Here is an 18,320-nt window from a genome sequence, read left to right on the forward strand (position 1 = left end):
ATTCACTGGTTAGTGATCATCTGCAGAACTTCAGGGACAACACAAGAGAACTGGGGAGGAAAACAAAAATCTCACCGCACAGCCAATCACACCCATGTTTCCAGGGATGGTCTGGCAGAAAGCTCCTTACCTACCTGCTAGGATTCTCCACAAATGCCATGAGGGGACTCGCTGTAGAGTGGGGGGAGTGGAAGGATGGGGGTGTAGAATAAAAATTAGCTGTTACCGGCTTCTGTACCATTCAGTTAGAACTCCTCAGAGCACAGAGTCAAAAATCACCTGAAGCAACACAAAACGGCAGCGTGTCTGCAGCAGCCACTGTGGTCTATCATGGACGGCCCTCAGGAAGAAGTTTTTAAAACAACGGAAAAAATATTCATTAATATACTGATCACCAATGCATAGTTTGTGTTACAAGCCCTCAACCTGTCCCTGGGGAGGAGACAAAAATAAAATTAAGAATCCATCTTAATAAGAGTTCACAGCAACAGCTATCTCTGACGTGTCCTCCAGTAAACTAGGACTCACCCAACATTGCTCAGATAATGGGCAGTTTTAGACGGACAGCAGGATGCTACAGCACACACATTATGCTGCTTAAGGTGAAGTGTCCTTGTCAACATCTAACCACTGCTGAGTAAACACCGGCTCAGGTCAGAGTTCAGCTGTTACTGTGGGTAAAAAAAGCAGACTGCAAAATGCTCCCAAGTTTTGGGATTACAAGTCAGAAGCACCCAGCAGTTAAATAATGAACACTGAAAAGATTGCACGATCGCCATGGCTAGAGGATACAGATATTCCGCACTTATTATTTTTGGTACGCTGAATATTGCTGAAAATTGCTTTCTTCCTTATTTTCTAACTATTTGCCTTAAATTATGACAAAAAGATGTTTGCATATAGATAAGCAGGTACCATATATTATATAAAATATTCAGCCCAACAACCTTCACGTCTGCAATATTTTACAGAGCGCTGGGTTTGGCTCAACGGGCATCACAATTGCTTTGCTCAGCTCTGCCTGAAATTCATGTACTCGTGGGTACAAAGCACACCTCTCTCTCACCGAGCTTCACTGGTGGCACTTCACAGAATTCAAACTGAATTTTCACCATCTCAAGGAGAATGGTACAAAAAGGCAGTTTCTCTTTCAAAAAAAAAGCTGCAATAAAGTGATCGGCTGAAAGTATCCAAAATGAAAAATATGCTTTTATGTCATTTCAAAAGGTCACACCACAAAGAACATTTCACACGCTCCTTCATTTTCTCTCAACTAAGAAAGGTCCAAATGTCCATTTGGCTGCTGTAGAGGATTTTGGCTTCTGAAGTAAAGTTTTGCCTGTAACACGCTTCCAATCAATTATTCCATTTTGGAGATTTCAAACTTGGTCGTCATTATTTCCTGCAGTATGAGAGAAGAAATTTTAAATGAAGTATGAGAATGCATCGCCAGCAGAGTTACCCCGCGCTCACGCATATTTCCGAGACGTGATTTGTCAGAAAATGTTGCAAACTCGATGGGGGAATTCTAAACACAAATTCCGTTCAGTGCAAATAAAGTTTTGGCACTTCTTAAAGTTTATTTATTAGTGTCACAAGTAGGTTTACATTAACACTGCAATGAAGTTACTGTGAAAATCCCCTAGTCGCCACACTCCAGTGCCTGTTCAGGTACACAGAGGGAGAATTTAGCATGGCTTATGCACCCTAACCAGCACGTCTTTTGGACTGTGGGAAGAATCATAGAAACCCAACAGTGCAGAAAGAGGCCATTTGGCCCATCGAGTCTGCACCGACCACAATCCCACCCAGGCCCTACCCCCATATCCCTACATATTTACCCACTAATTCCTCTAACCTACACATCCCAGGACACTAACAGGCAATTTTTAGCATGGCCAATCAACCTAACCCGCACATCTTTGAACTGTGGGAGGAAATGGGAGCACCCGAAGGAAACCCACGCAGACACGAGGAGAATGTGCAAACTCCACACACAGACAGTGACCCAAGCCAGGAATCAAACCTGGATCCCTGGCGCTGAGAGGCAGCAGTGTGAACCATTGTCACCGTGCCATCCTTTGTTTTGTGCTGCGGCCCTACCCACAAACCTGGCCACACCCAGAGATTGAATTAATCACCACTGGAGTGGGGCACCTATTGTAGCTGTTTACAGACCTCCCAAGAGTCGCTGGTTCTTTCAAGAACAGCAATACGGACAGGAACACAGTTTGAAAACATGATTTCCTATTTTGCTAAGAATCTGATTACTGTTCTCCAACATAACGAACAGTTCTGCATAGCCTTAACAAATCATCATTTCAAAATATTCCCCAGTACAGTATTAAGGCTGATCATAGAATCCTACAGTGCAGAAGGAGGACATTCGGCCCATCGGAGTCTGCACTGACAATAATCCCACCCAGGCCCTATCCCCATAACCCTATGCATTTACCCCAGCTAGTCCCCCTGACACTAAGGGGCAATTTAGCATGGACAATCCACCTAACCCAAACATCTTTGCACTGTGGGAGGAAACCAGAGCATCCAGAGGAAACCCACGCAAACACAGGGAGAACGCAGACTCCACACAGACAGTGACCCAAGCCGGGAATCAAATCCAGTTCCCTGGCGCTGTGAGGCAGCAGTGCTAATCACTGTGCCGCCGTGATATTTAATTGTTTGTGATAAACTAATTTTAAGATGGATTAATCTGAGCTACCAACTCTTAAATACAAGAAGGATTTTATTTTAAAGCATGAAATAATGTTTTCAAATGTTGCCCAATTGCACTGGCAGTGTTTGCATTTAGTAATATGCAACTGGGTTCAAACTGAAGCTCACACTAGATGCAATTTGCACCCGTTGCTAAATGCGCCAAAGCTTCAACTTGTGTTTTCTACATACAGAAATGTTTCTTTCCTCCTATCACAACCAACCTCACCTAAAAGGTTAACTAAATCCCTGGCCACATCTTGCAACTCAAGGTGAAAGACCATCTAGGGATTGATGGGCTAATCACCATGGGGAACAACATCAGAGCCCAGTTCTGTTCCCACTTGAATGTTATACTTCTCTCCAGTGGTTAGAGAGCCCTGGTAATTATCCACTGGCTCCTGCCTCCAAACAGACCAATGAAACTTGGCTGAGGTGTGGAACCTTGCGGGTCTGGAGGGCCCACTCCAGTCACACAATGTCTTTAGCAACCAGGCCACTGGGGGAACTCTATCACACACCAGGGCATCGGGAGAAAGCTCTAACTGGAACAGTTAATGGTCAAGCAGACAAGTTACAGATTAAGTTGTATTTTACCTCATCTGAATCCAGCAGAGTAGGCAACGCACTGGAAAATAATAAACAAGATTGAGAAACCAGAATGCAGGATTAATTTTAAAAATTGATTAATCTTTACTTAATAACTATTGGTGGTAGAGAAGGACAGAACCAACGTGTAACCCAATGTGGACCGAGGGACCGGATAACATCCGAGATAGTGCTTTACACAACCCCTGGCAACTACCATTGTACAGCTGATGAAGCATTCTGTTTGAGGTGTGATCACTGATATAAGGTAAGAAACACAGCAGCCAACTCACCAACATCAAAGTCCCACTAATAAGGTGGTAACGACCAGATGTTGATCAAGTGATAAATATTGGCCAGGGAATGGCGGATAATTCCTCTCCTCTTCCCATGGTGCTGAGGGATCTTTTAAATCCACTTTGGCAGATGGGGTGTCAGTTTGTAACGTCTCATCTGAAAGATGGCATCTCTGACTGGACAGTGCTCCCTCAGAACTGCACTGGACTGGACTCGAATGAGACTTGAGCCAGGAACCTTGTGACTCAAGAGGCAAGGGGGTTACCAACTGAGCCACAGCTAACATACACCTGATCAAATTCAGAAATACAAATTTTAATGTTAATACACCTTGCACAAAAAAAATAACAGAATAGACTCCCTCTTGCTAAAGTGGAGAATGATTTTATTCACCTACATGGAAATTTAGTTTAAATGCACAATATAATATACAACTTGAAGGGGTTTCACGAGAAGAAAAGGTCAACATTTCAGGTGATTTCGGAAAGGATGGAGCATCACTCCACAAGCTCCAAAATGGCCAGTCTAGACTGAGTGTTGCAGGCAATTTGACTGTGGTCAGCATCACAGCGGAACCTAATCCCATTCTCTCATATGCATCTTCCAGCCAATCATCTGTTGTTGTCCAGATCAGAAACTGTGACAACTTTTTGTTCTCTGCTCCAGGGGCCAACCTTCGTATCGCAGCTGCTTGGCTGCTGATATCAAATAACTCCAATAAATGGGCAATACGATCTAGGACCTTCTAGTCTACCTGGCTTCATGCTACGATGGTTGGCACCTGTACCCAGAGTGGCATGGCACGCTCAGCCCAATCTGTATGGCCATTTTAAAAACATGATATTGCTAATGAATCCAACAGAGACGTCTTAACTTGAGGGGAAATCAATACAAGTAAAAACATTTTTACTGAAAACTCCCTATGGCTGTGGCATTCATGTGTCCCCAGCTCTCTCAGCAGTATTGACTAGTAAAAAGGGCTTGCAGGTACGTAGCACTTGTCATGACCTCAGGATGGCCCACCATACTTTTCAGCCAATGAATTACTTATTACAATGTAGGAATTCAACAGCCAATTCAATGAGCTCCCACAAACAGCAATGCTGTTTATTCAGGGATAAATATTGGCCAGAACATCAGGGAGAACTCCCCTGATCTCTATTCCATGGGATCTTTTATGACCTCACAAGGCGGCAGAGACCCTTGTTTAACATCTCATCTGAAAGATGGCAGTGCTGACAATGCAGCACGCCCGCAGTATTACCCTGGAGTGTCAGTCTAGAATGTGTTCACAGATCTTTGGAATAGGATTTGAATCCGTAACTTCCTGATTCAGAGACAAGACTAATACCCACCAAGCCGCAGCCAAAACTTGCGTGTAATCATCTCTTTCTATTCAACAAGAAAACTACGCTGGCAGCAAAGCACAAAATAAGACAATCCTCAGGGATGGTCCGACTCCTCACCGCAGTTCCACTGGGGAGGGAGGCTCAGGGAAACAGGCTTCAGTTTTAGCTGAAATTAACTTACACATCAGTTAGCGAGGATGGAATGTTCTCTTCAACCCACTTGAGATCTTCATCCTGTATCAATAAACATTCACATTACAACTCACGCTTTGGTGATCTTTATTTCCCAGTGCTCAGCAGATGGAAATGCTGGCAAAATATTTAAGAGCAAACATTTTTTTTAAATTAAAAAAGATGCTGCCAACATCAAGAGACTTATTTTTGTGAATTTTACACTTTCGAGCTGTCGATAATTGGAGTATTCGGCAGCAGACACACTGGCACGGTTCGATCCAGATTAAACCTCCCCTAAATTTCTCAGAACCCAAAGAGAGAAGGGTGCCATTATAAAACTGCACTTCCCACGTCAGTCAACTCGCGGAGTGAAGTTTCCACCCTCACGTTCATGTCGAGTTAGTTTTGTACGGTGGGCGTACTTACACCACACGGACTCCGGCAGTTCCAGAAGGCACCACTTTCCCAATGGCAAAGTAGGGATGGGCAATAAATGCTGGCCTAGCCCAAGACGCCTACATCCCGCGAAAGAATTAAAAAAGCAGCTGTGGATTTCATTTTAAACACCAACACGGTCAGTTTCAAGGCCAATTCTTGACTTGAGTTGTCGGAAAGAGTGACAATCTTCATGGATGAGAGAGACAGGCCAGGTTAACTGAAGTCCAAAAGAGCTCACCAGCAGTAAGTTACACTGATACATTTCACACTCACCAATCTCTATAACTCACAGCAGCATCTCCGGCACCTTTTATTTAAAGTTTTCACATGGCCCAGCCCTCACATTGTACACTGTGTAATATTTGATATATACACTTCCCACAACCAACTCAAAACCCTGCCATCTTCCAGGACTGGCAAAATGGATAAAAATGCAAGAAATTTTACCCCATCTGGCTTTGTTAATCTAATGCTATGATTTCTGTGGAGCTTGACTTTCCATCTTTTATACATTATCCTCAGATCTTTTTAAATTCATTTTATGGGATGAGGGCATTGGAGGCTGGGCCAGCATTAATTGCTCATCCTTAATTGCCCTTGCGGGAGCACTTAAGAGTCAACCACATTGCTGTGGATCTGGAGTCACATGTAGGCCAAACCAGGCAGGAATGGCAGATTTCCTTCCCTCAGGGGACATTCTGAACTCGATGAGTTTTATGACAATGACAATGGTTTCATGATCATTAGACTTTTAATTCCAAATTTGTTAGTGAATTTAAATTCCACCATCTGCATGGTAGGATTCAAGCCCTGGTCCCCAGTGCATTACCCTGTGTCACTGAGTAAAACAAAGACCCACTGAGATGTGGAGTCAGAGAGACATACAGCATGAAAACAAGTCCTCCAGCCCAACCCGTCCATGCCAAAATTCCTAAACTGAACTAGTTCTATTTGCCTGGGTTTGGCCCATATCCCTCTAAAGCTTTCCTATCCATGTACCTGTCCAAATGTCTTTGAAATGTTGTAATTGTACCGCCTCTACCACCTCATTCGCTATACGCACCACCCTCTGTGAAAACGCTGCCCCACAGATCCCCCTTTAAATCTTTCCCCCCCTCACCTTAAATCCACGCCCTCTAGTTTTGGACTCCACTACCCTGGGGAAAAGACCTCGCCTTTTCACCTTACCTGATTTTATAAAGCTCTATAAAGTCACCATATGATTGTTTCCCGAGCATGGAGTCTTTGGGGGAAACAAGAAGCCAAACAGATTTGTTTGCCTCTGGCTCCCCTAGTTTCGCCCTTACTGCTTTCAAGAAAGTGCTGTTGATTTATAAGCACTCACGCCATTAACAAAATGAATACTGGAGTATCTCCAAGTGCCTTACAGTTCAGGTATAACTAACTCTGCATCCAGAGACCACTCGCACCAATATCAGTACTGGATTTAAAGTAGAGAATCAGTGGATCAGTGACGCCAAGGTGCCATAGAATCCCTACAGTGCAGGAGGCCACCATCCGGCCCATCAAGTCTGCACCAACCACAATCGCACCCAGGCCCGATCCCTTAACCCCAAGTATTTACCCCGCTAATTCCCTGGCACTAAGGGTCAACTTAGCATGGCCAATCAACCCAACCTACACATCTTTGGACTGTGGGAGGAAACCGGAGCACCGGGAGGAAACCCACGCAGACACGGGGAGAACGTGCAGACTCCACACAGGCAGTGACCAAGACCGGAATTGAACCCAGGTGCCTGGCACTGAGGCAGCAGTGCTAACCACTGTGCCACCCTAAATGGGCTCGAGTGTTGAGGAAATAGAGAAGGGGCAGATGAAATTTCCTTCAGTCGCTGTGTGTTGAGGCATTAAAAACGTTACAGCAAGATTTTTTTTCTGAATGCTGCTTTCTAAGAAATGCTTAGCCTGTTAATTTTTAAACTGCCTTTTCAATTTCTTTTGAAATAGAAAAGAATCCCTTTCCAATTGGTTGACGTCACGAATACATCTTCCTCCCGCTCCCCCACACAAGATGCAGTCTGTGATTTTAATTCTGCTCCGAGCTTATCCACAGTGATTCCTTTGAGTGTCGATCTGGAACCAGAGCCTGCTGGACACATGCAGCATCGCCAGCATCGCTAATTCATTCAGAACAGGGTCAGTGTTCCAAATATACTAAAGCAGACAAATGCTGTCTACTTCCCACAGAGTCAGAAACACTAAAGTCTGAAGATATTACTAATTCATACATCACTGGCTATGACGAAAGCAACATGGTGACAATTAAAACATCAAGATACAAGTTTTTAAATTGATAATAATCTACTGACAACACTGAAAGCTCACTCACCATTCTGTTAGGTTTGGCTGTGCCATTAGACTCTGATTTTATGGTTCTTATCTTCATTCCCTCTGTAGAAGATAGGTGATTAACATCAACGACACCAGAGAATTTAAGAATAAAATCTCATACATAATTTAAAAAATCACTGTAAAGCTTAAATTTTAAGAAGTTGCCACATTTGGGTAATCTAGTAGTCATCATTTTACCAGCCCAAACATGTTATTGCCTTTTTAAAAATTAATTTACAGGATGTGGGTGTTGCTACCAGCATATATTGCCATCCCTAATTGCCCTTCAGAGGCTGGTGGTGAGCACTAACATTAAGTTTAGGCTTACATTAAGTCTGCAGTGAAGTTACTGTGAAAATCCCCGCATTGCCACACTCCGGTGCCTGTTCAGATACACTGAGGGAGAATTTAGCACGGCCAATGCACATAAACAAGAATGTCTTTCGGACTATGGGAGGAAAGGGGAGCACCCGGAGGAAACCCCCATAGACATGGGAGAATGTGCAGACTCTGCACAGACAATGACCCAAACCGGGAATTGAACCCGGGTTCCTGGCGCTATACGGCAGCAGTGCTAACCACTGTGCCACCGTACCGCCCCGAATATTCACCATTAGTGAACAGTAACGTGAGCCGCATGGTCATGATTAATCTTAACGTGATTAGTCCATGGAAATACTGAATGAAAATTAAAGTCTTGTAGCTTCGTGGCAGCTTCTAAATAACCCAGAATGTCCAATAACACTTCACAGCTAATGAAGTTCTTCAAGTGACATCACTGTTGTAAGGCAGCAGCCAATTTCCACACAGCAAGATCCCACCAGGAGCAACGAATAAGGACCAGATAATTCACTGACCTTGACTGGCTAAGTCTCGGGTAATCATTGCTCCTTAGTAACCACGACAGGATTGTGGTTACAATAAGTGATCTCCAGTGATCTTTCAGAGTCAAAGGTATAAAACGGACATGACATTTCGTATCATGCCATACAAAAACAACCGTGATAAGAAACAAACTTTTTTAAAAATGCAAAAGAGAAACTCCATTTCCTTTGCCTGAGGGTTCTGTGATGAGGAGAGACTGGGTTGGTTTGGATTGTTTTCTTTAGAGCAGGGAAGGCTGAGGGGGGGGACATGGTTGAGGTGTATAAGATTATGAGCGGTTTGGACAGGGTGAGTAAGGAGCAGCTGTTCCCCTTGGTTGACGGGTCAATCACGAGGGGGGAATAGTTTTAGGGTGAGGGGCAGGAGATTCAGAGCGGATTTGAGAATTTCTTTTTCACCCAGAGGGTGATGGGAATCTGGAATGCGTTGCCAGGGAAGGTAGGGGAGACCAGAAATCTTACAACCATTAAAAAATATCTGGGTGAGCACTCGAAACATCATAACATTCAAGGACATGGGACAAGTGCAGGAAAATGGGATCAGTGTGACCTTAGTGGTAGTTAGTTGGTGCAGATTTGATGGACCGAAGGCTATATGACTCAGAGCAACAACGCAATTGACAGAGACAGCGCAGCTGCTAAAAGTGATGAATATGGGAAGCTTTGCTGCAGGGAGGAATTGTGGCAAAGACTCAAATTTAAACAAGAGGCATACAGCGTCTACTAGATCATCAAGATGTCACAATTCACAACCTTACAAAAGAAACAATACTTCATTGGTTGTTGGTGCTTTGGGACATGGGGCCACAGAAGGAAACTGAAATAAACTTTCTTTGTAATGCACGATGACATATTAATAAACCAAACGCACCAAAAGCTTCATTGATCAACTGCTCCTCTTCCTCTTCATTATCAACTTCATCTACCAATGGAGAGTAAGCATACCTGCAATCCAGAGAAGCATAGGCCGTTACTTTACACTGATTAACACAGGAAGGAACAGACAATGCAGCAATCCCTGGGCAACACAACTGAAAAGCACATCTTCATATGAGCACAATCATCCTTTTATTCATTTATGGGATGTGGGCGTCACTGGCCAGATCAGCATTAATTACCCATCCATTGCCTTACGTTGGGTACCATTGCACGGTGGCACAGTAGTTAGCACTGCTGCCTCATAGCACTAGGGACCAGGGTTTGATTCCAGCCTTGGGTGAGCGTGTGGAGTTCTCCCCAATTGGCCCTTAATGCCCCAAGATGTGTAGGTTAGGAGAATTAGTGGGATAAATGTATGGGATTACGGATACAGGGTAGAGTGTGAGCCTCGGTAAGATGCTCTGTTGAATGGCCTCCTTCTGCAAAATAGGGATTCTATGAGTTTAATTGCTCTTAAGGTGGTGAGCTGCCTTCTTGAAGTACTGCAGTCCATGTGGTGCAGGAACACCCACATTGCTGTTAGGGAGGGAGCTATATTTCCAATATGTCTGATATATTTCCATGCCACGATGGTGAGTGACTTGGAGGGGAGCCTCCAGGTGCTTGCTGTTCTTGTCTTTCTAGGAAGTGATCATGGGTTAGGAAGGTTCTGCCCAAGAAACTTGGTGAGTTCTTGCAGTGCATCTTGTAGATGGTACACACGGCTGCTACTGTTAGTCAGTGGTGGAGGGATTGAATGTAGGCCACAAGACTATCATTCGATCCATCTTGCTTGTACCAGCTCACTAAAGATCGATCAAATTAGTCCCACTCTTTCCTTGTGGCTCTGCAAATTATTTCTAAGTGTTCATGCAATTTCCTTTAGGAAGTTACCACTTAATCTGCTTCCAGCACTCTTTCAGGCAGTAAGTTTTATAGTCACAGCTCCCCCCACTGTCCCTTCCAGCTTTTTTGCCAATCGTCATAAATCACTATTCTGGTTACAACCCTATTGACAGAGGAAACTTTCTCCCAATGTATTCTATTCAAGATTCCTCAGAATTTCAAACTCCCCCATTAAATCTCCCCTTAACCGTTACAGCTTTGAGGAGAATCCAGTTTCTCCCTTTTCTCTTGGTAACGGAAGTCCCTTATTCCTGGTAGTATTCTGGCAAACCTCCTCTGCACCCCACAGAAGTGTTCAGGTTAGGCACCAATTGAACAAGATCGTTTAACATTTTGGCTGGGTGCATTTTTTTTTTAAAGTTACAGCACAGGAGGCTTTTTGACCCATCTTGTCCATGCCAGCCAGAGGACACCCAGGTGACCTCTTTAATCCCACCTTCCTGCACTCAGCTCATAGCCTACAGCACTCAAGGTGTAGATCCAGATACTTTCCAAACGAGTTTAGGTTCTCTGCCTCCTCCTGTGCAGCGAATTCCAGGCACCCACCACCCTCTACATAAAAAGGTTCCTCCTCATGTCCTCTCTACACCTTTGGTCACTGAACTTGAATCTGTGCCCCCAGTTCTAGAATTCTCCACCAAGGGAAACAATTTTCTCCTGTCCACTCTATCTCTTCCCCTCATTTATCAAACTATAATTTCAAATAGCAATGGAAGTCTCCTGTATGGACTTCAGCTGCGAAGAAACCCTCATCTGTGCGGATTTGGATTCCAGTTTGTTAAACAAGGTTTAACGAAGGGCTGGTGAGCAAAGCAAATGGAGGAGATAAATTCTGAATGCAGCACAAGATTCTTGCACATTGAATTAATATTGAAGTGTGCGTGGTTTTTTTTCTACTGTAGGGTATTGATACTAAATATGCCAATGAGAAGACTCCGAAAAAGAACAAGACAAAACCTGCCTCTGGTTATTTGCAGATGGCCTCCACAAGAACATTATTACAAGCAGCAAAACGGAGAAGAGGAATCGCCAGAATGCATCTTCTATCCACAGCTCTCTCCAGTCCTGGTGCAGAAAGAAAGAAGAGATTTTATATCGTACACAAGACTTAGAAATATTATAAAGACCCAGCCAATGCAGCAGTCATTCTGCAGACAAATCGGCAGGGCGGCATGGTAGCACAGTGGTTAGCACTGCTGCTTCACAGCTCCAGGGTCCCGGGTTCGATTCCCGGCTCGGGTCACTGTCTGTGTGGAGTTTGCACATTCTCCTCGTGTCTGCGTGGGTTTCCACCGGGTGCTCCGGTTTCCTCCCACAGTCCAAAGATGTGCGGGTTAGGTTGATTGGCCAGGTTAAAAATTGCCCCTTAGAGTCCTGGGATGTGTAGGTTAGAGGGATTAGCGGGTAAATATGTGGGGGTAGGGTCTGGGTGGGATTGTGGTCGGTGCAGACTCGATGGGCCGAATGGCCTCCTTCTGCACTGTAGGGTTTCTATGATTTCTATATCAAAGGGGTGAATGAGTTCATCGTTTAGTTTATTTTAGAAAGGGGATGCAGGAGCAGAATGATCCGAGGGTATACGTGTACACAAATCATTGAGTGTGACAGGGCAGACAGGATACCGGGCTTTATAAAGAGGGGCATAGGGTACAAAAGCAAGGAAGTTGTGATAAATTTGTATAAAACGCTGGTTGGGGGGGGGGGGGTGCACAGATGACTGGCACAGGAAGCAATGGCGACATGAAGACAACTGCTTTCATGCAGCGAGTGGTTAAGATCTGGAGTGCATGGCCTGACAGTGTGGCAGAGGCAGCCTCAAAAGAGAATTGGATCATTATCTGAAAAGAAAAATGTTGCAAGGGAAAAGGTGGCGGGGAGTGAGACTTGCAGAGATCTGGCACAGACACGATGGGCCAAATGGCCTCCTCCTGTGCTGTAACCATTCAATTACTTGTGCTGGGAGTGGTTAGAAGGAATGGTGACCATGACAACAAGAAAACTTCCTGCTCTTCCAATTCCTGGTCCTTTGGTATTTAGCCGAACCTTTGGAAAACATGATGCTAGGAAGCACTTCTTCACACAGAGGAAAATTAGAAAGCTCGCCAAGGAGCATTCTGAGGCCTGGGATCATTTGAAAATTTCAATCCAAGACTGACTGAATTGTGTTAGGCAAGGGTGCCACCTCCAATAAACAGAGCTCTCATTCGGCACGACCCTGGGAGCACCAGCCTGGGGGATGCCCTCAAATCCTAAAGTGGGATTTGAACCCATGAGCTAGAAGAGAGTGCACCATCGATTGAATACTCACTGACTGACAGTTTGCAAGTCTGATTGTCATAGTCACCCAGATGATAAAAATCACCGAAGCTGAGGAAGGAACACAAACATTACTGATATCGCCAAAAGTCTTTCCGCTAACAGCAAAGAGCGGCAGCAAAACAAGATCTCAAAATTTCCAATTTTAAGAACATTTCAGGAATTCTCTGAAGACGTGAATGGCCTTAAAAAAAAAAAAGCACACAGAAACCTGTACACCTCCTCCTCCCCCGAGCCATCATAGAAATCATAGAATTATAGAAACCCTACAGTACAGAAAGAGGCCATTCGGCCCATCGAGTCTGCACCGACCACAATCCCACCCAGGCCCTACCTCCATATCCCTACATATTTACTCACTAATCCCTCTAACCTCCGCATCTCAGGACACTAAGATTATCTGTTACAATGCTCACATTTCAGGTCACACACTAATTCCCCAAACAAGTGGGCATTATCTATTATGAGCCCATCCAGCCGCCCACACACGTCCACAATGGTTATAATGGACTTCCCTGCCACTGGTACGATCATTTCCAAGGATACTTAATAAAAGCCCTGGTTAACTAACCACCCAATACTCCATATTTTCAATTAAATTCCTGGACTTTCCAGTTACTGTCTTTGGAGAATGTTAAGGGAGCCACCACGAGACAAGCTGCGTCTTGCCTGCAGATCCCACTCCTGCAACTCCGCAGCACTCATTAACATTCTCTACCCAGTACAATAGTCCCAACTTTTCAGAAACAAATCTCTATCAAATGTAACTGCTGCTTTATGACTCCAGTGTCTAACAATTAGAATATCAGAAACTGAACTCTCTCGTGATCTCCCTTTAGGCTTTTATCCTGGGGTACAGTCCCTAATTCTGAAATTCAAACATCTATTTCAGCATTAATCTACCCAAAGATGAATGAATCCTTCACGAACATCCCGGGTGGGAAAATTCCAAAGATTCACAAAATAACACCTCAGTGTCAACTCTATCAGGCTGCTTCAGAATCCTGCACACTTCAATGAGATAACCTTGCATTCTTCAGAACTCTATGGTATAGGTCCAATGTACTGAATACCTCATCGTAAAACAATCCTCTCAACCTAGGAACCAATTTGGGGAACCCTTGGTGATTTGCTTCCAAGGCAAGTACATTCTTAGAAAGAATCATAGAAACCCTACAGTGCAGGAGGCCGCCATTCAACCCATTGATCCTGCACTGGCAACAACCACCCAGGCCCTATCCCCTTAACCCCATATATTTACCCTGCTAATCTCTCTAAGCTATGCATCTGGGGACACTAAGGGGCAATTTAGCATGGCCAATCCACCTAACCCTCACATTTCTGGACTGTGGGAGGAAACCGGAGCACCCGGAGGAAACCCACGCAAACATGGGGAGAACATGCAAACTCCACACAGACAGTGACCCAAGCTGGGAATTGAACCCGGGTCCCTGGCGCTGTGAGGCAGCAGTGCTAACCACTGTGCATTCTTTCTTAGATTGGAGGCCAAAACTGCACACGGTGCTCCAGGTGTGGTTTCCAAAACTATACAATTGCAACAAGACTTCCTTGTTTTTGTACTCCTGCATGCTTGCTTCCTATTAACTTAACATTATGTGCCTTGTACAAGTACACCCAAGTCTCTCAGCGATGTTTAGAATGTTTAGTTTCATACTTTCAAAAAAATTCTGCTTTCCTATTATTACCAAAGTGAATAACTTCAGATTTCCCCACATTATCTCCCCACCTACCAACTTTCAGCCCATTCACTTAGATTATCTATATCTCTGCAGCCTCGTGTGCGTTCCCTTCACAGCTAACATTCCTACCCAGCTTTGCGTTTTCAGGAAACCTGGATACTTCTCTTGCTCGCTTAGTGAAGTTACTAACTAAATCATTAGTTCAGTATGAACAGAGAATTGCTATTCTAGTACACTTTTCCAAATCATGCTCTCTTGATTAGAATAACCAGTTGCTGTGAAATATTCAACACTGATGAAACAAACTGTGACCTTGGGGCTGATAACTCCTGACACTGGGCATGAACAAGGCCACCTGGGTAATAAATACTCCATGCACAAGTGCAAACATCATCCTTCACCACCCATCGCCACCACATTCAAACACCGCACCAATTTAACGCCCTGCAACAACTGCAAACTTACCAAAAACAGCAAATATTAGTGTATTTGTGAAGTGTCGGTACAATGAGAGTTTCATCAGAGCTCTTCGGAGTTTCAGCTGCTTCATTGTCTGAGACAGGCTAACAAAGATGTGGATGGAGGTCAAGGAAATCACCATTTGTTTGAAAGAACAATTATGATCATTATTTGGCCAGGCAGCCCCTCATTTGAGTCACAGAAACAGGTTAGTTATCACAGTATAACCAGCTCCTAACCACACACAGCACACCCAGTAATAAATGAAAAACACTCATTTGTAAAACGTTCACTGGGGAAAGGCTCTGGAAACTTCAGCACAAGATTAACACAAATCTGTGGTTTCTGGTGGTGAGGGAACGGAGTTTACTCAATGAGGAGGGGAAGAAAGATGTAAAGGAAAGAACTCCATCAGGGTAAGTGGTGATCTGAGGGATTTAATCTTAAAACAGATGGCAGGAGTTACGACTCCATTCAAAAATAGAATTTTCTATTGTCTGTCAAATGGTAATTTGGTTTACCACAATTAGAACTGAAGTTAAGGTACAGGGAAAAGCAAAGAGAGTACAGTGGCAAAGTGCTGCCTCAGTGCCAGGGACCCAGGTTCGATTCCGGCCTCCGGTGACTGTCTACGTGGAGTTTGCACGTTCTCCCCGTGTCTGCCTGGGTTTCCTCCGGGTGCTCCGGTTTCCTCCCACACTCCAAAGACGTGCAGGTTAGTTGACTGGCTGTGGTAAATTGCCCCTAATTTCAGGGAAATTAGCAGGTAAATACATGGGATTATGAGAATAGGCCCTTGGAGTCAGTGCAGGCTCGATGGGCCGAATGGTCTCCTTCAGCACTGTAGGGATTTTATGGTGCTACTACGGTTTTATGATCTTGGTGGAACAAACCGATACTGGGATGGATGGAGAAAGAAAAAAAGGCCTGTTCCTACAATAACATTTCTCAGGAACCTTGCTTCATGATGTTAAAACAGTAAATGACGTCATTGGAACAAACTCAAACCAATCACACTTTTATCCAAACTTTGCAGTATTATCTGGAGAGCCACCTTTCAGCAAAGCACCTGCGATTAGAAGCACCACTGTACAGTAGGTACAATGCAAGACCATATCTTTGCTAGAAATATTTCACAATACAATTCAAACAATATCAAAATTATCATAGGAAAATGCTCTCATGGACCATTGGATCTTTTCTCCCATCTCTTCAGCTTCCCTCTATCCAGTCTCTTTTCTAAACACCATCACTGTCCCGAATACTAGAAAGACCCAATTAACCCCTCACTGTTGTCACTCACTCTTCCATCACCCTACTCAAGTTTCCCTTAGGGTGATAAGAGACCTGAAAACCCATCATCTTCAATGAGCCCCCAGTCCTCTCCCACCCATCCTTCCTAACCACCTTCCTCAGATACTATCAAAATGTAGTCCGTTATAAAAGTTTAAATTAGAATGGGGGGAAAAAATATTTGTGCCTTTTTCTCGATTTGGGCTAAGCCTCAAGTGTTAGCAATTAAAATTTCGGTCTCACCTTTTTTTGTGATAAGCAGGGGGAGATGGTAGTGTAATTGTAACATGCATTTAAGCTTGCTGTATGCAACTGAAAGGCATATTAAGTAAGCCACAGTAGGTCTAAAATATTTGCAAGGAAAGTAACAACCCCAACACCGAATGCCACCACTCTCCTCCAATTCTGCCCCAAACTAATGCTGCCACTCTCCTCACTCCACCCAATGTTAACACTGACACGCTCCTTTACCCTGCTCCATCGGTCACTGCTGACTCTTTCCTCTTCCATTCAATGTCTTGGAAGTGCAGCAGAGAGGGAGAGATTCGCGAGAGGAGTGCTGCGGGTAAGCGCTGTTATTTTTAACTTACTTTTTCGCGGGTTTTTTCTTTAAAAATATCTAAACCCGGAAGTGGTCGCGCAGGGAGGTCTGGGAGAGAGATTTTTTTTTAAAAGTTACTCACCTCAGTGAATCGGCCTCATTGCGTCTTGGAAGTGCAGCAGAGAGGGAGAGATTCGCGAGAGGAGTGCTGCGGGTAAGCGCTGTTATTTTTAACTTACTTTTTCGCGGGTTTTTTCTTTAAAAATATCTAAACCCGGAAGTGGTCGCGCAGGGAGGTCTGGGAGAGAGAGATTTTTTTTTTCCCCAATAAATTGGAACAGAGAGGAATCCCGATACTCTACACTTGTAGAGTATCCCACCCTCCCTCCTCCTCTAACCTAAAAAAAAAGACCCAGTGAGAGCAGGGCTTTGGAGAAAACAGGAGGAGGAAAGGTAAGTTTAAAATTTTCATTCACTTTTTTTTTCCCTGTGTGTTTAAAGGGGCAATTATGAGTGTGAGGCCAGTATGTTGTTCCCAATGTAGGATGTGGGAGGTCCTGGAGGCTCCTAGCCTCCCGGACGACCATATCTGTGCTGGGTGTGTTGAGCTGCGGTTCCTAAGGGACCATGTTAGGGAACTGGAATTGCAGCTCGAGGACCTTCGCCGGGTTTGGGATAGTGAGGAGGTCATTGACAGGAGCTATCAGCAGGTGGTCACACCGGGACCACGGGAGGAGGGTAACTGGGTAACAGTGAGGAAGGAGAAAGCTCAGTTGATGGTGAGCACCCCGGTGGATGTGCCCCTTAATAATAAGTACTCCTGTCTGAGTACTACTGGGGTGGACAGCCCACCTGGGGGAAGCAGCGGTGGCAGTGTCTCTGGAGCTGAGCCTGGCCCAGTAGTGCAAAAGGGTAAGGAAAGGAGGGTAGTGCTAATTGGGGACTCTACGGTGAGGGGGTCAGATAGGCGTTTTTGCGGACACAGACGGGACTCTCGGATGGTGGTTTGTCTCCCTGGTGCAGGGGTCCGGGATGTCTCTGGTCGAGTCCCAGAAATCCTGAAGGGGGAGGGAGAGGAGCCGAAGGTCGTGATGCATATAGGTACTGCTGACATAGGTAGGAAGAGGGAAGGGGTCATGAAAAGAGAATATAGGGAGTTAGGTAGACAGCTGAGAAAGAGGAATGCAAAGGTAGTAATCTCGGGATTGCTGCCTGTGCCGCGGGAGAGTGAGAACAGGAATCGGTGGAGAATGAATGCGTGGCTGAGGGACTGGAGCAAGGGACAAGGATTTGGGTACTTGGATCATTGGGACCTCTTTAGGGGCAGGTGTGACCTGTTTAAAAAAGACGGGTGGCACTTGAATCCCAGGGGGACCAATATCCTGGCGGG

At 44.7% G+C, this 18,320-nt stretch overlaps 1 protein-coding gene across 1 annotated transcript in view; it reads right to left on the bottom strand.

The window, feature by feature from the left end:
- Positions 1-1,191: 1,191 nt before the first annotated feature.
- LOC144511347 (transmembrane protein 87A-like) overlaps positions 1,192-18,320 on the bottom strand; it is a 54,431-nt gene continuing 37,302 nt past the window's right edge. The window contains exons 14-21 of the mRNA XM_078241630.1: positions 15,103-15,209; positions 12,930-12,988; positions 11,583-11,686; positions 9,669-9,742; positions 7,912-7,973; positions 5,131-5,183; positions 3,313-3,343; positions 1,192-1,402 (exon numbers count right to left, since the gene is read on the bottom strand). Of these exons, the coding sequence (XP_078097756.1) occupies positions 1,361-1,402; positions 3,313-3,343; positions 5,131-5,183; positions 7,912-7,973; positions 9,669-9,742; positions 11,583-11,686; positions 12,930-12,988; positions 15,103-15,209 (532 nt within the window). The 3' untranslated portion in view covers positions 1,192-1,360. The remainder of the gene's footprint in view (positions 1,403-3,312; positions 3,344-5,130; positions 5,184-7,911; positions 7,974-9,668; positions 9,743-11,582; positions 11,687-12,929; positions 12,989-15,102; positions 15,210-18,320) is intronic.

Source organism: Mustelus asterias, chromosome 24 (genome assembly GCF_964213995.1).
Source record: "Mustelus asterias chromosome 24, sMusAst1.hap1.1, whole genome shotgun sequence".
NCBI classification, from domain to species: domain Eukaryota; kingdom Metazoa; phylum Chordata; class Chondrichthyes; order Carcharhiniformes; family Triakidae; genus Mustelus; species Mustelus asterias.